This window comes from Pleurodeles waltl, chromosome 1_2 (assembly GCF_031143425.1).
Source record: "Pleurodeles waltl isolate 20211129_DDA chromosome 1_2, aPleWal1.hap1.20221129, whole genome shotgun sequence".
NCBI lineage: Eukaryota > Metazoa > Chordata > Amphibia > Caudata > Salamandridae > Pleurodeles > Pleurodeles waltl.
In genome coordinates, this window is record NC_090437.1 from 137,895,430 (window position 1) to 137,918,280 (window position 22,851).

General features: G+C 44.3%; 1 protein-coding gene across 1 annotated transcript in view; it reads left to right on the forward strand.

The window, feature by feature from the left end:
* LOC138253708 (uncharacterized) overlaps positions 1-18,519 on the forward strand; it is a 309,351-nt gene extending 290,832 nt beyond the window's left edge. The window contains exon 7 of the mRNA XM_069205800.1: positions 18,412-18,519. Coding sequence (XP_069061901.1) covers positions 18,412-18,519 — 108 coding nt within the window. The remainder of the gene's footprint in view (positions 1-18,411) is intronic.
* Positions 18,520-22,851: the final 4,332 nt, after the last annotated feature.

A 22,851-nucleotide genomic window follows, 5' to 3' on the forward strand; every position in this document is an offset into this window, starting at 1 on the left:
AGTGACTTTTCTGCTCCCAGGGCCAAATTAGGGGAAACCCTCCTCACTGCCCCTCTTTTAGAATGGAAATATGGGCAAAAGCAACATTGGGACACTCAGCCCCTTTATTTTGCCCTAAATGCAACATCCTTGGTGTCTAGTGGGCTTTCTGCTTCCATGGGGGGTGGGGGGGGGGGGGGAGATTGAGGACGAACACCTCAATCTGCCCCCTATGTTATGCCCTTTCTGAGATGGGAACATGGCCCCGAGCCTAGTGGGCTGCCCTTCCTCTTTGTTTTGTTTTTTAAATTTTCTCTGGTGTCCAGTGGGCTTTCTGACCCTAGGGCAGATTGAGGGAAAATCCCCAAATCTGCCCCCATATGGAATAGAAATGCGGTTATGCCCTTTTTGGGTTGGGCAGGTAGCTTTGCTTATAGTGTGGCCATCCCTTTGTTTTTTTTCTCCATTTTCTCTGGCGTCTCATGCACTTTCCAAAGTATGCCCCACATCTGAATTGGGGGGCCAAAAGACTAGTCTAATTTTATTAGTGGTGGAGGCATGACCCTGAGGTTAATCGGCTGCCCCCACTCCTTTTTTTATATGAATCCCTGGTGGCTAGTGGGCTTCCTGCCCCCCTCTAGGAGCAGGGTGGAGATAATCATCCAGTCCTCCCCACTATGGGTCCACAGACCAATGTTTAGGTGGTCAGGGGAATGCAGGACCTTGTCCAAGGGTCCACCAACAGCAAGAATCCCAAGTTTAAAACTACTTGCCAAGCCTTGAACTCCCTCTTTATTTCATATCTCACTCATTAGGTGGGCCTTAAGTACCCCATAGGGCAGGGCACTATGTAAGTAAAAGGCAGAACATGTCATGGTAGTAAAAAAAATAAAAGTTGTTTTCCACTACTGTGAAACCTGCTCCTCTCTTAGGCCAGCATTAGAGATTCCCTTACATGCTTTTAAGTGGTAATTTCTGATCTGAGAAGAATAGACTTGTCATATTTGGTATGGTTTTAATGGTAGTAAGAAATGCCACTTACTGGTGAAGTTGGATTTTACATTACTTCTAGAAAGTAGGCATTTCCTTGCACTTACTGCCATCTGTACCTTTAGCCTGTCTCCAATCTACATTTGGACTATGCTGGTTTGCCCCCCTTGTGCAGTCCACCCAGACAGCCATAAACACAGGACACTCAGCTGCATTCATCTGCATACATATGGGTTTCCCTTTGCAAGAAGGATGGAGGGGCTCTCTTTTGCACTTCAAAGGCCAGTGGACTATCCTCCCACAAAAGCCTAATAACCCCACACAGGGTTCCTGGCAAACAGGGCTGGCCTGAAAGGGGAACATCTGCACTTCAGAACCACTCTTTGAAGTTTCCTACACTTCAAAGGCACTTTTGGATATATATATGAGTCTGTGACCCTACCAAATCAGACACTTCTGGACCCTCAAATGGACTCTGTCAGAGGGACTGCCTGGCAGCCCAAAGAACTCATCTGGACTGCTTTGCAGGGAGGACTGCTGGCCTGCTTGTAGCCCTGCTACCTGCTGACCCCTGACTCTGCTAGAAGAACTATGCATTCCTCCAAAAAATGCCTCCTGTTCTGAGGCCTCAGGGCTATCAAAGACTTCACCAAAGGGAAGAAAATCCAGTGTGTCAGAAAATCGACTCAGCGCCTGTAAAATTTGACACAACACCTTCCAGATCGACACAGTGCCTGCCCGTGGCTGAAAAATCTGAGCAATGCCTACCGGATTGATGCAGCGCCTGTTACATACTGCTCCAACCCGACGCGACCGGCACGGGCTTTCTTTTCCGACACAGAAGGCTTATCATGGCCATCTACAGATCTCTCCAACGCGCACTGACAGCACCTGGAGATCCATGACCATCTTCAGTTCGTTTTCTCTCAACTCTATTTTTATCCACAATATGCATATCCAAAGCCTTGACAAAGTCTTGGAGATGAAACACGTGTTTGCTGTTTTGCTGTATGGACTTGTTGCTACATGTGGTCATCTGATTGTAACTCTGACCATTTACTATCATCTGGCTGTTCTGGCGCTGTTTTGCTGTATGGACTTGTTGCTACATGTGGTCATCTGATTGTAACTCTGACCATTTACTATCATCTGGCTGTTCTGGCGCTGTTTTGCTGTATGGACTTGTTGCTACATGTGGTCATCTGATTGTAACTCTGACCATTTACTATCATCTGGCTGTTCTGGATATTGGGACTTATTGTACAACGTAGTCGTTACAATTGAGACTTTGACTACCCACTGTTATCCATAATAAACTCTCACACATCATTTCTCCAGACCGGACATCTACTTGATTCCTGAATACTATCTGGATTTACGACACAGGTGTGCCCTGGCCACTCCTTTCTTGTTATATAGGCAACCACCCACTCCTCAGTGTGTGGCCCTTCGACACCTGTGGTGGCAGGTGTTCTGGCTAGCCTGACACCCATGACTGTGATGCTCACATATGACTATTTTCTGATCATACTTATGCTTGATTTGTAGCTGATGTGCAAGCACCTACTGGCATTTGCCACCTCCTTCGTTTGACCTCTTCTCAACATGTTCTGGATTTTCCAAACATCATCACTGAGCATCAAAATATTCCTGCATCACAGTGAGGAAACAAGGCTGTGCTTCAAGAAACCGAGGCGTCCCCTTGCAGCGTGGAAAGAAACAATGCATTGCCTTTGCCATGCCGGAAAGATCGATGCCTCACTTTACTTTTCAGCACATCTATCCCTCTCTGGCCCCTCTGTGTCGTTATTTTTTACGCATCCCACGTACTGTGTTGTAAAATGATACAACCACTATTTCTTAAGGATTGAGACTCATATAAACCTTTTTTTTAAAGTGATATCTTGACTTGTGCATATTAGATTTTTGTTGTTTTAGTCTTATTTTATGCAAATACATATTATCTATTTTCCTAAACTGATGTGGAGTAGTTTTTGTGGTATTTTCTCTGTGTTACTGTATGAGTTATTGCACAAATACTTTACACATTGCCTTCTAAGTTAAGCCTGCCTGCTCTGTGCCAAACTACCAGAGGGTGAGCACAGGACAATTTGGGTTGTGTTGTGACTAACTCTTACTAGGATTGTGGTCCCTACTTGGACAGGGTGCATACCTCTGCCAACTAGAGACCCAATTTCTAACATTCTGTATATGTTGCAGAACCATATTATTAAATACAGGACAGATTTAGCTTTGAAGACTTAATTTAAGCAATACAGCACATTAAATGGGCTTTGGTTCAAGCCTTTACTCATGGCAGAGTGGCTTTCTTATTTGTCTCTTTTTCCTGCTCCCTCTTCTTGTGTTTGACCTGCCCAGGAGCAATTTGGCCTCACCATTTCTTGATTGGATTGCATGTTGTTTTCCTCTGCTGGCATCAGAATTTGCATTACAGTGCATCTGCGGGCCTTTTTTTTTACTCCATTGATATCTTCCCCTGCTCCCCCTCCTAATCTATACCAAAACACACACTCACCCCACTAAGTACCCACATGCCTCCTGGCCTCATATACTGTGAACACCGCTCTCCCTTCTATAGTCCCTCTATAGTTGGGTGTCCACCTTAAAAAAATTTAACAATTGAAAGGTGGCCTTGCAGCAAGCATCTTCTAATGAATTTTATTATACTTTAAGGAAATGAATTCAAAGATGGCGGTTGTGGATGCATGTACTTCTCCGATGATCACCTTTGAAAAGATTTACTATTGCTCTAAATGAATCCATTCAAGATAGTCACCTCAAATGTATACACATCCGTACTGGCCATCTTTGAATTTATTTTTGTAAATACATAGAAAATACCCTAAAAGATAGCCACAGTGGATACACATGCATTCATGGTGGCTATCTAGGGAAATAAAACATTGTCAAGACGTATTGGGTGTGCTGATCATTGTTAAAAACAAATGTTATCCTTAGTCAACTAGTAGATTTTCTACCCATTCTATGGGGGTGGGGAGGGCGGCGACAGTGTAGGGCTTGCAGGAGGAGAATTGCAGCTGAATACCAAGAAGGGCCAGCCCTCCATCCCATTGCTTTGTAAAATATTTTCCCTTATATATAGGAAGCTTTCTTTCTCAGGGTTGGATAGCTTAAGGGTAATCCCCAACCTTGCCTATCCTAGGGTAGAAAGACTGATTTGGTCGGGACTGGTAGCAGGAACACATCCTATACCATTGGAAGCACCTACCGCCCCCCTACCTTCCTTAACCTCTTTGCTGCCAGGCCTTTTCCCCCTCAGGTGCCAGGCCTTTTTTTGGGCTATTTGAGGCAGTTCACGCTTATGCCCTCATAACCTGTTGTCCACATAAGCTATCCACGCCAAATTTGCGTCCTTTTTTCACAACATCCTAAGGATGGGGAAAAAGGGCTGTGGAAGGCTTGAGGTTTTTTCCCTGAAAATGGCATCAACGAAGGGTTTGTGGTGCTAAAATCACCATCTTGAATACTTGAATCAGAAAACCACATTTTTCAACAAAATTTTTGCATTTTACTGGGACATACCTCATTTTTTTCTATTTTTGTGCTTTTAGCCTACTTCCAGTTAGTGACAGAAATGGGTAAGAAACCAATGCTGGTTACCGAAAGCTAAACATTTCTGAAATGTAGACAACATTCTTAATTCAGCAAGGGGTTATTTGTGTAGATCCTAGAAGGTTTTCCCACAGAAAATAACAGCTAAAATTAAAAGAATATTGAAATTGAGGTAAAAAACAGCCATTTCTCTCCATGTTTTACTCTCTAACTTTTTCCTGCGATGTCAGCTTTTTTAAAGCAATATACTGTTGCGTCTTCTGGACTCTCCTGGTTGCGGGGTTATACCGGGCTTGTGGGTTCACCAAGAACCCTAGGTACCCAGAGCCAATAAATGAGCTACACCTTGCAAGGGTTTTCATTCTATACTGGGTATACAGCAATCCATTTGCTGAAATATAAAGAGTGGAACATAGGTATCAAGGAAACCTTTGTATTTCCAAAATGGACACAAGATAAGGTGTTGAGAGGCAGTGGTTATTTGCACATCTGTGAATTCTGGGGTCCCCATACTACCATGTGAATTACAGTTAATTTCTCAAATAGACGTCTTTTTTTACACACTGTCTTACATTTGGAAGGCAAAAATGTAGAGAAAGAAAAAAGGAAATAACACTTGTTCTTCTATGCTGTGTTCCCCCAAATCTCCCGATAAAAATGGAACCTCACTTGCATGGGTAGGCCTAATACCCGCGACAGGAAACGCAACATGGACACATCACATTTTTACATTGAAATCTGACCTTTTTCTTTGCAAAGTGCCTATCTGTGGATTTTAGCCTCTAGCTCAGCCGGCGCCTGAGGAAAACCTACCAAACCTTTGCATTTTCGATAACTAGACAACTAGGGGAATCCAAGATGGGGTGCCTTGTGGGGCTCTCACCAGGTTAAGTTACCCAGAATCCTTTGCAAACCTCAAAATGTTTCCAAAAACACACCTTTTCCTCACATTTTGGTGACAGAAAGTTCTGGAATCTGAGAGGAGCCACAAATGTCCTTCCACTCAGTGTTCCCCCAAGTCCCCTGATAAAAAAAGTACCTCACTTGTGTGGGTAGGCCTAGTACCGGCAACAGGAAATGCCCCAAAACACAACTTGTACACAAAATTACCAAACACAAAACTACCTGTTTTTGCGGAGGGGCACCTGCGTTTTTGGTCCTAGGCTCAGCAGCCATATAGGGAAACCTACCAAACCCAAACATTTCTGAAAACTAGACACCTGAGGGAGTCCAGGGAGGTGTGACTTGCGTAGATCCCCTAGTGTTTTCTTACCCAGAATCCTCAGCAAACCTCAAATTTAGTTCAAAATTCCCATTTTTCCCACATTTTTGTGTGGGATCACTACACCGGGAGAAATTTCCTCCCACCCAACGTTCCTCTCAGTCTACTGTTAAAAATGATACCTCACTTGTGTAGGTGGGTCAAGTGCCGGTGACAGTGAAGAGCCAAAAACATGTCAAAATTGAGGGGGGAACCAAAGCGGGCCCTGAAGGGCAGTCTGAGGCTGACAAGTGGGACAGAATTTTTATCGGTATAGATGAGACAATGCTGGGTGTCTCATCTGGATTCCTGCAGATTCTGGTAGGTTCCATCACAAAAATGTGGGAAAAATGTGTGATTTCCAGCAAAGTTGGAGGTTTGCAGGGCATTGTTGGTAAGAAAATTGTACGGGTGCATGTGAAGCATACCACCCTGGACTCACCCAGATGTTTAGCTTTGAGATGTGTCTACGTCTTGTGCACTTTTCTACATGGCAGCATCCCAAAGTCCAAAAAGTGCAGCCCTCACTATTCCAATTGGGATGATTTTGAGAGTTAGACAAGCTCTCATAGGCCAAATGTAAAACCAAAACCCCAAATAATCAAATGTCCTTTTGCTTGTGGTGGGAGAAGATGTTTTAGCGTGCAGGGGGAGAGCTGAAAGACTGTTAACCCCTTCAGTTGGGGTGGGAGCATAACCATGCCCATACTGGTTGGTAGCCACCACCCCACTATTTTGTTTTATTCCCTGGCATCTAGTAAGTTTTTTGCCCCACTTTTGGCCCAATTTATTTGGGGTGGGAGTGTATGGCCATACTCCCACCCTCTTTTGTTGAAAACAAATCTTCCCTGGTTTCTGGTGGGCTTTTTTCCTCCCTTGGGGGAAGATGGGCCTTCCAAAAATAGGCCGATCTGCCCCCAAAGGGGGTAGACATGGCCAACAGTAATGTGCCCCATGGTAAGTGACCCTTGCCCAAGGGGCCGCGCCCCCAAACAAAATGCACACATACACACACACACCAATCCCCAGTGCCTACGTGACTTCTGCCCCCCCCGGGGCAGTTCGGCCTAATAGAAATAGGCTGATCTGCCCCCAAGGGGGGCAGAAATGGCCTAAAATAAATTTGACCCCCAGGGGAAAAGGGGTCGTTCCCCTTGTGTGAAATTGGTGCAAAAAATAAATCCCTGGTGTCTAGTGGTTTCTGCCCCCCTTGGGGGGAGATTGGCTCAAGAAAAATAGCCTTATCTGCCCCCAAGGGGGGCAGAAGTGGCCTAAAATAAAATTGCCCCCCAGGGGAGCAACCCTTGCCTAAAGGGTTGCTCCCCGTCTGCAAAACAATCAAAAAAAATCCCTGGTGCCCAGTAGTATCTGCACCACTCGGGGGCGGATTGGCCTAATAAAAACTAGGCCGATCTGCCCCCAAGGGGGGCAGAAATGACCTAAATATAATTTGCCCCCCAGGGGAGCCACCCTTGCCTAAGGGGTCGCTCCCCACGTCTGAAAAAAAAAAACAAATCAACAAAACAATAGCAATAGGCCAATATTCCCCCAGTTGAGGCAGAAAAGGCCTTGAAAATAATTACCCCCTGGGGAGCGACCCTTGCCCAAGGGGGGTTACTTGGGGGGGGGGTCCGGGTGGAAAGGGAAGCGATTCTCCTTCCAGCCCTGCCATGGGGGTGGTAGGGGTGCGGCCCTCGGGGGAGCACTAGCACTTCCCCCGAGGGCCAGTACTAGGACGTAATGGTTATGTCCGTGGCACCTCAGCACTGCAGCTATGGACGTAACCATTACGTTGATGGTGCCCAAGGCGAAAATGCCTTGTGTACAGTGGATCCCTGCTCAGAAATGTCCCTCCTGCGGTGATCCCTGAGCAGGTGAGGTACTGTTGAAGAGTGGAATGCCTTTTCATTGCTATCTCTCCTTTTGTAATCTGTGTATGTAGAATGAGTTGTGAATTAAATTATCTCACACAGTAGCAATGACATCAATGTGCCATGCATGCTGATGATTATTCACAAAGAAACATTTAGGCTGTGAGGACGCTCTGACTTTAATACTTTTACCTAACTGCTTCCCTTTAATCGGATTTCCTAAATAGATTACAGAAAAAAGGCAAGAAAATTCCTGGTCCATTTCTTGTGTCAGAAGTTGTGCCTAGTGTTGGCAGCTGGGCAGAATACAGACGGAGATAAGGACCAGGGACAGGCAGTCCACAAGTCCAGCAGCAGGGCTGTGTTGATGACAAATGACCGTTGAGGTGATCAACCATGAGATATTGAGTTGTATTTTTTAAGTTGGCAGTAGATGTGTTATAATGGAGTAAAGGAGGTGTAGACACCATTGTTTCTCTTTGCTGTGGGCACTTTGGTATGCTCAACTGTGGTATGTGAACTGTAATTCTCCACAGCATTCGTACAATTATGGCTAAAACTGTATTTATGCTATGTATTGCTCTAACCTTATCTGACTGCTTGCCTTAAACTAAGCAACAATATCTTAGAAAGATTATTTGCATTTTCCTGATTACATCTCACAGTTCCAACTTCATAGCCACACTTCATGCCTAATTTTCCTGGTCATATGCCAGGCTTTGAAGGCCATAGCATGGAAGGTCCATCTGGGTCTTTGAGTACTGGCTCTGACTCTCCAACTTTGAAAATAGTTAATATTTTGCCTGTGCCCCTGTTTGAGTGTGATATTGGAGTCCATAACACACTTGAGACCTTGATGATCTCTTCGAATGTGGCTGGCCTTAGGGCCAAGCTGTTGCAGCCTGCATGGTGTCAGTTTGAGGAGAAGTACGATCTGTGCTCCCTTCAGGAGAACAGGGCCCTTGAAACCTTTATATAAAGTGGAGTGCTTGTCATTCCAAATTCCAGCAATACCGAGTAGATCTGTATGGCCCATGAGTGGACTAACTATATTGGTTAGGCCCCAGTTAAATTGCAAGATCCGATAACTAGCAATTGATTGTCCCGATATTTTAGGACTTGAAGGGAGAGGAAGCATAGTGCAATGATTTTTAACATAAAGGTGCTTGGGGTCCAGGGTGGACGTGCCTCAGGGACAATTCAGACCCTGGAGGCCTACTTGGCTAGGCATCCGTCAAATTCAATTTTGATACTTGTGGGGAATTTCAATACAAGGTTTGCGCTGTTAAGTGCAGATGATATTGGAATTACTGCTGAGGAGGATGAATCTTGGGCTATTCCCCAGATCCAACCAATTAAAGGTGGACTCAAGCTGCCCTTCAGCTGAAATCACTTTCTATTGAGTTGGTGGTTAAGGCCACAAATAGCCGCACTAAATCTGAGCCTAAGGGGGCCTGTATCTTTAATAATCATCCCTTTAAAAGTTGAATTCATTACATTATTGTTGACCTAAGATTATGGTCCCAAGTAGTTGATATAGTAGTACAAGAAAGATTGGAGCGTGACCATAATCCCCTATGCCTCACAATGCTTGCATTGTTTGATAAATCGGTAACTGACCTTGCAAAACTTGCCAGCACTTTGAATATGGTACAAACTCCAGGTAGACACCGTCTTAAATGGAGTCAGGATGTTATGAAGCCAGAAATGTTGTCTAATATCAATAAAGAAGTACAAGCAATATATTGAATATTATTGTAAAAAGTAGGGAAGCAGAGAGTCAATCAGTCAATCACGGATCTTGTAAAGAACGGCTAATCACCCATTTGGGTCTCAAGGTGGCTTGGGGCGAAAGGTGGCCTGCAGCTTAGTTGAAGTGCTGGCTGGCCGGTTCAGGTGAAGAGCCAGGTCTTGAGGTCCTTCCTGAATTGAGGCAGAGAGGGAGATTGCCTGAGATGAAGGGGAAGAGAGTTCCAGGTCTTGGCTGCAAGATAGGAGAAAGATCTTCCTCCGGATTAAAATTGTGACAAGGAGAGTGAAGCAGAAAAATAACGCAACCATGTTTGTCACTAGAGTCATTAAAATGATTCCTAACTAGGCTTTGTTAGAGCACAGCATGTTAAGCTCTAGTTCTGCCCTTCAGGTTCCCCTGGGAAGACATCATCCCTCATACCTGAGCAAGAGGACTGTAGTCTACAGAAGCAGTTGTAGCAAAGCAATCAGCATACAGCATACAGTTGTGGTCATCTGGCTGGAATCTCCCTCTAACACACATGGGACAGAGAAGTGTTTTTATAATAAAATAGCTGATGTTCTAAAAAAAAAAATCCCTACGTAAGGATGTGTATGTTTCTATGATCACTAGAGACAAGCGTTACCATGTTTACCGGCAACCTATCTCACTGCAGCCTTGAGAAAAGCACAGAGTGAAAAAAATGTCTTGTTTAAGAATGCAGTGCTGACCTAGGCAAAGAACAGCTAGATGGAGAGAAATAAAACAAGACTGTAAATGTGGCTATTGTTAAAATAATAAACAAAGCTGAATAAAATATATATAGGTTAAAGTGCACAGCGGCAGGCCTAGTTTGCTAAAATAACGTGTATGGAGCTATAACAAAAATGGCAACATAACAATAGCTGCCACTAGGAAGGAATATAAGACCTCCATGCTTAAGGTAAAGAAGTAGTGGGATAATAATAGGTGGCAGAAGCGAGTGGAAGCATGTGCAGCCAGAGACCAATCGTGCTTCTGGAGGCTTCTGACTAGGGGCCCAAATTTTGGGGGGGACTGATCTACAGAATTATGTCTTGCCATGTCAATGGGTCACCCATTTTGCTGCTCTCTATCATGAGGACACAGTCTCATCTACCGAGAGTATTATGTTGTATAATAGCCTACCGAATTTTAATTCTCCACCTCTTACTAAAAAGGATGTACTTGATTCTTTGACCACATTTGCGAGGGGTAAGGCTCCAAGGCCAGATGGCCTAGCCTTGGATTTATTTGTTTATGATACTGATACATGGGCTGGATATATATCAGCCTTATCAAATGCGATTGCAATGGGGGCATCCATACCTCAATTCTGGCAAGATGCTGAAGTAGTGCCGATATACGAAAATAGTGATAAGTCCCTATGGGCCAACTACAGGCCCATTAGCCCTATTCATTGTGTTCAGAAGGTTTTTGCACTCATTGTTTTGGCAAAAATGTAAACACGGATTCTAGACCATGATATCATAAGCCCGCTCCAAACCGGTTTTAGAGCAAAGACTTCCAATAGACCAGGTAATTTGTTTTGTTCTAATTTTCTGGAAGAGGAAAAGAACGCAGCAACCCACTGCAAGACTACTGTAGGTGTAGGAGTCAGTATCTATGCGGGCGATCCGTGACTAGTGCCCCGTAAAATGAAAAAGATAATATTGTGAAAAGGATGTTGCCCTGATGAAGACCTCTTAAAAAAGACATTTCCAAACCATTTGAGGTCGAAATGTGATTGTGACATTTGGAGTGATAGGTAGCTGGAAGCCTTCCCAATCTCACACAAAAATTTGGAACTTTCATAGGCAAAGTGTGTAAGAAAGTGCCCTCTTTCTTGGCATGGTTACCCCCATTTTCTGCTTTTGTCAGTGTGTTTGACTGTGTTCACTGGGATCCTGCCAACCAGGGCCCCAGTGGTTATGCTCTCTCCCTTTTTACTTGGTAACTGTACCTTTTTCATCCCACAACTGGCATACTGGTCACCCCATGTATCGCCCTAGTATATGGTACCTAGGTACCCAGGGCATTGGGGGTTCCATGGGATCCCTATGGGCTGCAACAGTTATTCTGCCACTCATAGGAAGCCCATGCAAAGGGTTCTGTAGGCCTGCCATTTCAGTCTGTGTGAAGTGGGTGCATGTACCCGTTTTCACTACAGGTCACTGCACCAGGTCACTATAGGTCACCCCTATGGTAGGCTCTCGCAGCCCAGAGGGAAGGGTGCAGGTACCTGTGTGTAAGGGCACCTCTGCACTAGCAGAGGTACCCCCACAAACTCCAGATCCATTTTCCTGGACTTTGTGAGTACAGGGTTGCCATTTTACGTGTGTATCAAATATGTCAAAATCATACCCCAATACTGTTGCAAGTATTAGAAGTATGATTCCATACACTCAGGGGGCACCTTAGAGGACCCCCAGCATTGCTACCACCATCCTTATAGCGTTTGCCAGGCAGCACAAGCTGCTGCCACCCCTCAGACAGGCTTCTGCTCTCTTGCTGTTTGATCTGATCAAGCCCAGGAAGGCAGAACAAAGGATTTCCTTTGGGAAAGGGAGGTAAAACCCTCTCCCTTTGGAAATAGGTGTGACTGGCTTGGGAGGGGTAGCCTCCCAAACCACTGGTATGCTTTGAAGGGCACATTTGGTGCCCTCCACGCATAAAGCAGTTCATCTGTTCAGGGACCCCAGTCCCTGCTCTGGTGCGAAACTGAACAATGGAAAGAGGAGTGACCACTCCCCTGTCCATCACCACCCCAGAGGTGGTGCTCAGAGCTCCTCCAGAGGGTCCCTGGGTTCTGCCATCTGTTTCCAAGGTTGACAGGGTTCTCTGGGAGCATCTGAGTGGCCAGTCCAGGCAGGTGACGTCAGACCCCCCTCCTGATACGTGCTTATCTGCTTAGGTGACCGATCCCCCTTTCAGGGCTATTTAGGGGGGTTCTCAGATTTGGCTTAAAAAAACTCCAGCAGGATTCCTCTGCAATCTCCACTTCGACTTCTGGCCACAAGAAATGTGACTCGACCTTTCAGGAACCGACAATGCTGCAATCAACAAAGAAAACTCTTCTGCAACTTTGTTTCCATGGCTCCTTTCAGCTTTGCAACATTTCCCCAGCCGTGCATCCTCAGAAGACAGCAACTCTTCAGTCTGCACAAGAAGAAGAAGGAATCTCCCTTGGAGTGAAGGAGTCACTCCCCTTTATCCACAGGCACCTGCTGCAAACGACGACCGGCTGCGTGGATCTCCCCTCATCTTGAGCTGCGTGGATCCTGTACCACGAGTGGTGGTCCAGAATAGTGCTCTTGGTCCTCTCTGACAGCTGTCCAACTTTGGTGGAGGTAAGACCTTGCCTTCCCAAAGGACAGTTCCCCAGTGAACTGCGTCTCTTGCAGCTGCCAAGGCTTGTTTGCATCTCCTCCAAGGGATCTTCAGGTGGCATGTAGCTCCAGCCCCCAGCACTCCTTCCTGCGACGCTCAGCCCTCCGTGTGGTTCTCCTGCGGCTTGGGATCCCTTTTTGTAGTGCTGCATGGGCTCCTTCTGCAACTTCTGTGTCCCAATCCTGTGGGACTCCTGTGGGTGCTGCCTCTGCTCTTGTGGCCTCTCTGTGATGCTGAGGGTCCCCTGCAACTCCCCCTCCTGGGGTGAGTCCTCCTGGGCCCTGCTGGAACCCTGCAGCACCACTTTTCGAATAACCATGAGTTTGCCTTTGCCAAGGCTTGTTGGTGGAATTCCTGCACTGACACCCATCTGCAATCTTCAATCCAGTGTGGGACATCTTCTGCATCCATCAGGAACTCTTCTCCGGCTCCAGGACTGCAGTGCTAACCTGTTCTTCGTCACCATCTGCCAACTCCTGCAAATACAGCTGGGTGGGTAGTAGCCCCTACTCCTCCTGGACTCCACTGTCGCTTTTGGACTTTGTCTGCTCTCTCCACAAGTCTTCTTCTCCAGGATCCACCGCTGGCTTCTTGCAGTCTCGGCTGGGTATCTTCTCTTTCTTGTTTTCCTCCTTTTGGGTGGTTTGGGAAAATCCAGTGATTTACTACTGCTTTCCTGGTCGCTGGGGGTGTTGTGTTACTTACCTCTGTGTTTTCTAGTTCCGCCCCGCTCCACTTTACACATTCCACTTACCTAGTTGGGGGTCCTGAGTTTGCATTCCATTTTTTTAGTATATGGTTTGGGCTCCTCCTAGGGTCACTATTGGGTATTGCTCTTTGCACTGTTTTCTAACCTTTTCTATGCCTATTTCTGAGTACCAGTGTATATATCTAGTGTATTACTTACCTCCTATTGGAAGGTTGCCCTTCTAGTATTTTGGGGTATTGTGTTCCAAAAATAAAGTACCTTTATTTTTGTTCAACTGAGTGTTTTCTTTCATGTGTGCAAGTGTTGTGTGACTACAGTGGTATTGCATGAGCTTTGCATGTCTCCTAGATAAGTCTTGGCTGCTCATCCAGAGCTACCTGTAGAAAGCCTGGCTTCTAGACACTGCCTAAACTTCACTAAGAGGGATACATAGAGCTGGTATAAGGTGTAAGTATGTTGGGTACCCACCACACACCAGACCAGCTTCCTTCAAAGTGGGAAGTAAATATGATCTGAAAGGCTAGCAGGAAGTTGACCTTTTTTCAAATTAATTCCCTGTCTCACAGCCTGTAAATTAAATGCTGCTAGTGGGCCAGCAGCACTTATAATGCCACCCACTTAAGTATCCCATCAAACATATCTCATGCCTGCCATTGCAGCATGTGTGTGCAGTTTTAAATTGCAATGTTGACGTGTCAAAATAAACCTTTCAGTAAGTCCAAAAGCTTCCTTTTTAGTACTTATAAGTCATCCCTATGGTAGGACCTGGACAGCCTAGATGGCAGATTACTGCATATCTAAAAAGTAGGACATATACGTTTGAGTTTTGTATGTCTTGGTAGTAAAAAAACTCTTAAATTTGTTTTTCACTGCTGCAAGGCCTACCTCTTCTGGGGGATAACATTGGAATTACCCTATTACATTTAATAAGCTGTTTTTCCGAATGGGAGCTGGTAACCAGTTCATGTTTTGTGTCTTTGGAATTGTATTGAAAAATCCTATGTTATGGTGAAGTAAGATTTTAAATTACAATTTTGAAAATCTCACTTTTAGAAAGTTGGCATTTTCTTGCCTTAGCCATTTGCTGCCTGCAGCCTGTCTCTGGGTCACATGACGGGGTGTATTTGACAGGTAGCCTTTGTGTATTCCTCCTAGACAGCCATATAATAGGGAGCTTAGGAGTGCCTGAATGAGTCATCACTGGCAGGATGGGATGGAGGAGCTGGGCACAGCCCCACCTACACTTGAGTAAGCTGTGTACTGCCTTCACACATAGGACTGCATACCTCCAGGGCAAGGAAGGCAGTACACATGTGCATTTCAAAGACAAGCCTCTAGAAGCATCCCCCACTTCAAAGGCACAACTGGGTGTAAATACCGGACCTAAGACTGTCTTGCAGCTCCTTGGAACAGACGCATCGCCCCTGACTGCACAACGCGTCCTCAACGCTGGAGTTTGCATTGCAAGCCCTTATTCATGTGATGCTCAACGACGAGGCAGAACCTTCCATCACACCCTCGCCACATCTCAAAACTAACAGATCGTTTTGGCTTCTCAACTCATCTTCAACGCGACCCTCACAATGCTCCACAAACAGAATTTAATTTGCTTTGTACAGTGGATGTAACTGGGTCTGTGTAGCTGGCCCGCGATCCATAATGTTCACCCTGAACTTGGGACTTTTACACTGTCGAGCACAACCAGATATCCACAGTTAACACTTTATGCTTTTTGGTGCTATTGTCACAAAATCTCCACACTTGCATATCTCTTGTTCTAATGATTGTATTGTTGGCTTTTTGATCTTGTTTTGTGCATTAGAAATTGCTCTATTTTTCTAACCTGGTTTGGGATCTTTTTTTGTGTGGTGTTTTCACTTAAATACTGTTTGAAGTGTTGCACAAATACTTTCAACAACTAGGAGAGTGAGAAGAAAACTCGCTCACCTTCCCAAGCTGCAAATATTATAACATATATAGAACAAGCCTTTTACCATGTTTGTCTTGTGTCATCCATGCCAATTAACTGTAATTCATGAAAAACAAAATAGGTTTTAAGAAGAACCCTCACCCATCAACCTAGTTGGTGGCATGCTTCATCATCGGGTTCCCACCTAAGATGCCAAATGCATCTTAGGTGTGCTTCGATGCCTATTTACATTGCAGCTGGTTTTGATCTTCAAAGTGTGGTGAAAGTGATTGTGCAAATCTTAAAACTGCCTCCAGGATATCCACCCACACTGGGTGGCTAATCAGTTTAATCAGGGACTCCTAGAGATGATTAAAAACAGTGGTAGGTGTCCAGTGAAACTTTAGTCATCTCACACACCCTGGTGATTGGTCTAGCGATCGGTCAATATGTTTCAGCCAAAAATGGGCTAATAAATTTGCAGTGGCTTTCTTCAGGGCCAAGCTTTTAGGGCTACCTAAGCCCTGAAATATATTTGCATACACACTAAGGCATGCGTCACTTGGGTGCTCTTTATGTAACTTACGGTCTTCACCCTTTTCTTTTGCTATACCTGGAAAACAGTTAGTTTGGACAGGAAGCACAGAGACATCATGAATAAAGAAAGCGTTCAAAATGTATGCTCTACAAGTGTATCCTCAATGTGAAATGCAACATGCTTTGCATGCCACAGGCCAATTGTGTTTAGGCCATTATGCACACTTGCTGTATTCAAAAGCATGCACTAAGTACACACTGTGTTCCACACAACACTCTGCATACAATGTTGATATGTGCAGCTTTGTTTCCACAAAAGGGTAATGTCTGATTTTATAATGGCGATCTTGTCACCCCATTACAGTGACCGCTAGCGCTCCTTGGTGCATAATGTCATTTTGTGACAAATCTATACAGTTATGCAGAAAAAAAACGCTATAATGTGGCGTCATGTGTCCCATCAAGGTACAATCGCCACGTCGGATAACACAATTTATCCACCAATTCTGTGATCTCAAATACGTGCTCAGAAAGTGTGACCCATTCGAGTTGCTCCCACTCCAGGCAACATGGATCCTGCAGGGGGATGGCGCCTGTAGTCACACTCTAATTTTAAAACAAATTGGAGGGCAATTAGTCTTATGTCACCCAATAACTAGGCTCCCAACTGAGTGACCTCTTGGCAGGCCTTCCTTCCCTGGGCTCTGACTTACTTCATCAAGGTCGACTGTTCGTGACCATGCCTGCTGCATACATGCACAGGATCCAAATGGTGCTCCCGTTCCAGGCCGACCTGTATAAGTAGAGACAATACGTGTCCTGAATTCCTGATGCTCATCCATCCACGTCTGGAAAACCAGCTCTTCTGATTGGTCTAACGAGATGAGCCCCTCCCAGGGATTCTGTTAACCCTATCCTGTCATGGGTGCAAGTGGGCTATGTTTGCTCACAGCACCACATGGGTGTGGTTATGAAAAGGAATTTGTGTTATCATAAAGTAAATGGCGCAAAGAAAGAGATCCAACCTTTTTTTTAAAACCTTGTAAATAAAGGGGCCTGGGTCAAATACTTTACACATTGTCTATAAGTTAAGCATGACTGCTCTGTGCCAAGCTACCAGAGGGTTAAGCACAGGTTAACACAGAGGTGGTTTGTGTCACACCCTGACAGGGATTGTGACTTCTGCTTGACCAGAGCTCACACCCCAGTCAACCAACAACCCAATTTCTTTACACTGGCCATCTTACCATCACTGGATATGTTGCTGTAGTCTTTCAAATAGCTTTAGCGGCGGTCATGTACAAGACATTTACACACAGAGTAAGCATTTAATAATCAAGCAACAGAAAGAACTCATGTTGAGGTGGATATTTGATGTAAAATTATGGACTCTTTTTGGAGAAATACATATGTAGTTTTCATTGTAGCTAAGATGTTCAATTCACAAATAAACCTCAACATGCATCACTTACAACATGTATACAGCAGTTGCCACAGCTGAAGCTTCACTGCTGTAAATTCACAAACGATCGAACTGAAATCCTTGATTGTATTAAAGATATTGTGTTGGCTTAATAGATCTCAATCACTTTTGTTCTGGCTCTCGGGGTAAAGACAACCATGTAAACACAACTCTTCTGCTATAAATGCAAAGCTGATGGTTCCAACTTCTATTCACTTCACAATATTAAGGGGTGCTAAATTGTCTGGAAGCTTTGCCTTATTTTTCCCACCATTTTTCAAGAGCAGTATGTGGACGCTGGTGACATATGGACTCTTAAAGAAATATGTTTACACTTTTCCATTCTGCCCTTGATACTCAGTTCACGCAAATTAAACCTCTCCAGAAAGCACTTACAAATATGGACTTAGCAGATGTCACAGTTGAAGCTGCACGCCTGTAAGTAATGATTCTGTTGATTTAAAGGATCTCACTCACTTCTGTTCTGGCTGTTAGCTGACGGAAAATGTGTGCTCTCAAATCATTTGTTCCTTTGACTGCAGAGCGGATGTTCCAGCGTTTATTCACTACAGAATATTCAGGGACACAGAATCACATACAAGTTCCACTCGCTTTTTCACACCGTTTTTACTGCTCTTACTCGAAGCAGAATAACGTGGCGGATATTCTGCCTGCGCTATTAGGACAGAATGGGCGGGCGGGATTTCCGTCAGGTTTGTGATGGAGTATCCCATCTGCCGAGGTCTAAATCAGGCTCTAAGTCTCGAATTCCAGTTATTGAGGAATAAGCAGGCAATATAATGAAATGGAGCTGCACCATTGTCTTAATAGGGCACAAGAGCCTCAAATCAGGCACTCGAGAACTCTTATATTTTTCCATGTAAAAGTGAAATACTAATGACCGCTCGGAGACAACTAAAAGATACTAGCAGACCTCACTCATCGTTTTTTTCTTCAAGGCCACTGCAGGTGATTTACAGGACCTCGTGCAGGACTTAAACAACGTAAATGAAAACCTCGATGAAATGGTGCAAGCAGGACACAGCCAGCAGAATAGATCAATGTAAGAATATATATATTTTTCTTATAAAATATCGTATGTGCTGTACTCTTAATGACAGGTTGTTAGGTATTGGTTACATTGGGTAGCTATGCTGCAGTGGAAATATTTTTGCATTTTATGATTTGTTGTTGCCTGTAAAAATTATTAGATTGCTTAAACAAACAGGCTGGCTCTGCACAAACATTTTGATCTAACTGCGAAGATGACCGATTTCCCAAGTTCAGAGTTAGAAAATAAAGGGTCCGATGGACAAAAGCCCTTTTGCAATTCGTAAACACGTGATTCTCAAAACTCACAGCGTTTACAAGCACTAAAGGGCTTTTTTGTATTATATGTACTAAACCCATGTTGCAAGTCGGAAAAGCCAACTTGCAGAATGGGTTTTGTGAGCTGTTCCAAACCACAGTTAAGAGGGAATTCATTGTCTAATAGGTCGCAACGGTATTTGGAAATAGCTTGCAACTGTAATTTGGTTTGCAAGCCATTGATCAGATACCAACACCACAAATGAGGTGGGATATGATTGGGAAAAAGAGGAACGGTTCCCTGGGGCCTGTGGTCCCTGGTGAGTTCCCAAAAGCAAAACTTTAACAGAAAAAAAGAACAGCACCGGTTCCTTTAAGTAACATGAATTGCTTTTAAAAAATGTTTTTGTTTTTTTTTGTATTTGGGAAGGCACACAGAAATGATGGACTGTTGTGCCTTGCAGGCCACAGTCCATTTGCTTAGGATCAACTGCAGGGGTCGCAAATAGTGAAATAGTGCAAATAGCGAACTGCCTAATTAATATTCATTAGGTGAGTCATTCTGCCACCCACTGCAACGGGACAGTTTTCAATGCAATACCTTGTTACCAGTGCTTTAAATGGGAAAAAATAAGTGCAGGTACTCATTAAAATGAGTTATGGGTGTGGCTGGTGGGCGGAGCTAGAGGCGGGGCTAAGGGTGAGACATAATGATACATCTATCCAGTATTCATATTGCTCTTGCATTGCCCATGACAGTTGTCCTAAGCACACCATTTGTGCAGATTCCCTCTGCACATGTGGCACACTACATAATGGCTTGGGAAGATGCAGCTCAGCATGGGCTGGATATAGTGGGTTGCAGCGTCTGCACAGCCTGGTTACTCTAGGCATTTGCAGCCACAAACATGCCCATTCCGAAGTGTGGGTTGCTGTGGCCATTCACAGGTTGGTCACAGCATGATCAGGCTTAGACAGGCACAGTCCAGATCTGCAACCCGCAGCTGCTGCTGCGCACAGCATAATTCCAACATGCAGTCGCAACCCCAACTACGCCTCTGCAACTCCAGTCACAAATGTGCTGTTCCATCTAGCAACAAGTGCAGAAAGACAATGGGGCCGCCGTCACAGCAGACCAGCAGATCACTCACCTCAGTCCTGTCCCCAGTGTACCCCACAGACACCTGAGATACACAGCTCCTCACCCATCCTGGACAGACACTTATACTGTAGGTTTGGCTGACTACTTCCCTCTCTCTAGGTTATTGATGGATGCTGCTCAGATTAATTCAGATGACGAATGCTGAGAGAAACTCTTAGGGCCTGAGTTAGAGTTTGGTGGAGGGGTTGCTCCATCCTAAATGTGAATGGATAGCCCGTCTCCCGTATTACGATCCCATCATTGCCTATGGAAATCATAATACAGCGGATGGGATAATAATCATGTTTGTGGTGGAGAAACTCCTCCGCCAATCTCTAAATCAGGCCCTTAGTCTGAAGCGAGTGCTGATGGCTGCCAGAGCTGAGGAACGTGCTGAGAGACAAGCTGCTGACATGGAGGCCAGAGGTACCCAGAGCAAGTCAGTCATGAGTGTGAAAAATAATCTGAAGCAAAAGACTGAATGACGCAAAGTGAGGTCTACTTGTAAAAAGAAGTTCAGTTTTAGATGTGGATTTTAATTTCCATATGAAGGAAAGTGTCCCTCTATTGGACACATACGTGAAGACTGCGGAAAGAGAACCATTTTGTGAAGGTGTGTAAATCAAAGAAAAAGATAAGTGCGTCATGACATGAAGACAAAATGGTCACCAAAATGTTCTAGAAGCAAAGTATGACAGACATTCACAAGGCCAAGCGGCGACATCGGTTGAGGCAAATTGAAAGTAAATAAAGTTGATTGTCTTCTAAATCATTGTCAAACAGTTCTTCCGTTTTAATATCAAGTGAAAGAGAAGAAAGTGACTGTGATATGTTGATGCTTACCTCATCAAAGCATGCACATATTGGACTGGTCGCATGTGAAAAAAAATGCCAGTTCAAAAAAAGTCGATATGCCAAAGCAGCACAATTCTACTAACAAAGTCCAGAGATAACATTGAAATGGTCGTTAAGTACCATTCATTATCAACAGTGGTACATCGATAAACATAATGCCTGAAGAGAAATACAATGATCTTTCTCCATTGCTGCAGCTCAAGTCATCAAAGACCAAAGTGTATACATGGGCTGCTTCGACACCCATAAAAAGTCAAGGTTCATTTGTAGCAACAATGAAACATAAGAAAACAAAGGTACAAGCAACAATCCATGTGCTTTAGTGTGCAGAATCAAGTGCTTGTTTACTTAGTTTCAACACAGCTGCTGATATGGGACTGGTTTCTGTGAATTACACAATGAATGCTCACCACGAAATAGCAAGTCATTTTCCTTCACTGTTTCATGGTTTCGGAAAGCTTAAGACTATGAAAGTAAAACTGCATATTAATGAAGATGTCCGTCTTGTTGCTCAGAGACATAGACAAACTGCTTTTCATTTGCAAGAAGCTGTTGAAAAAGAACTTAAATCATTACTGAAACATGACATTATTGAGCGTTCCACTGGTCCAACACTAGGGATTTCTCCCTTAGTGGCAGTGCCTACAAAGGACAGTGAAGGAGCTGTACTCATCTGCATTGACATGTTAGGCAAACAAAACAATTGAACAAGAACAACATCCAGGTCCACACATTGCTGACATGATAATGCAATAAATGATTCACAGGTTATCCCTCGTCTGGATTTATATAAAGGTTATCAGTTGGAAATTGAAAAATGTTGCAAGTACATTACAACCTTTTCTATTATACATGTTGGTTTGTAACAATACAAATGACTTAGGGGCAGATTTAAGAGCCCTTAGCGCCATCATACAGTCATTTTTTTTTACACTAAGGCGGCGCTAAAGTGGCATTTTCCCCGTGCCCTATTTACAAAGTGGCACAATGTATGCATTGCACCACTTTGTAAACCCTTGCGCCACATTAAGCCTGCGGCAGGCATAATGTATGCAAGGGGGGCGTTCCCCCTTTAGGGAGGCTGAGCAAATGGCGAAAGGAAATCTAAGATGCCTGCTCAGAGCTGGCACTAAAAGGGGGCTTCCATTATTTATAATGGGCCCCTATGTACTCTTCAGGAGTGGCACCTACGTTGTGGCACTGCTCCTGCAAAGTACATCAATAGGGTAAAAAAGTGATGCTGTTGCCCCCTACCCTGCACCATTGTGCGCTGTATTTTAAATACGGTGCACACATGGTGGAGGTAGGGGGTGCTAAGGGGCACAAGGGAAGTGGCGCTGCACTACGTGCAGCACCACTTTTCTTAAATCTGCCCCTTAGTTTTGGTGTGTCATCGGCTACATAACTTTTTCAAGACGTCATTCGATGTATCATATAGCCTGTTGTAAGTGCATTCAGTTATAGCAATGATATGTTCATTTTCATAGCTATGCAGAAAGAGCACGATAGAGCTTGCACACAAGTATGTTGTTTACCTATGCTAGTAGAGGTTTGTCCCAAACAGAACATGGTTACTCACAATCAGAGAGAGTTTGACTGTGGAATGGGCTTGTGAACATTTCCATGTTTTCCTGTACGGAAAGCCTTTTATGCTGGTAACTGATCATCAAGCTTTACAAACCATCTTTGGCAATCCAAAAGCTAAGATGTCTCCTCGCATTGAACGATGGGAAATGAGCGATTGCAGGAGTACGATTAAACTTCTGTGAATCATCCAGGAAAGGATCAGAATTCTGCTGACTACTTTTCAACAGTGCCGATTCGAGGTCACGGGACTTTATCCACTATGACTGAAGCCTACATTAATTTCATCGTCAAGTCAAATACAGCAGCTGCCATCTTGTTAGCCCAAATTATCACTGCCATGAGCCATGATAGTTACATGCTGAAGTTAAAATACACAATCACACATCAGTCGTGGAACAAACACACTTGACCTCTCACAAATGAGGATGAATATCAAAAATACAAAAATGTAAAAGATGAATTGTCTATAACTTAGGAAGGAGTAATACAGCGAGGGTCGAGAATCCTG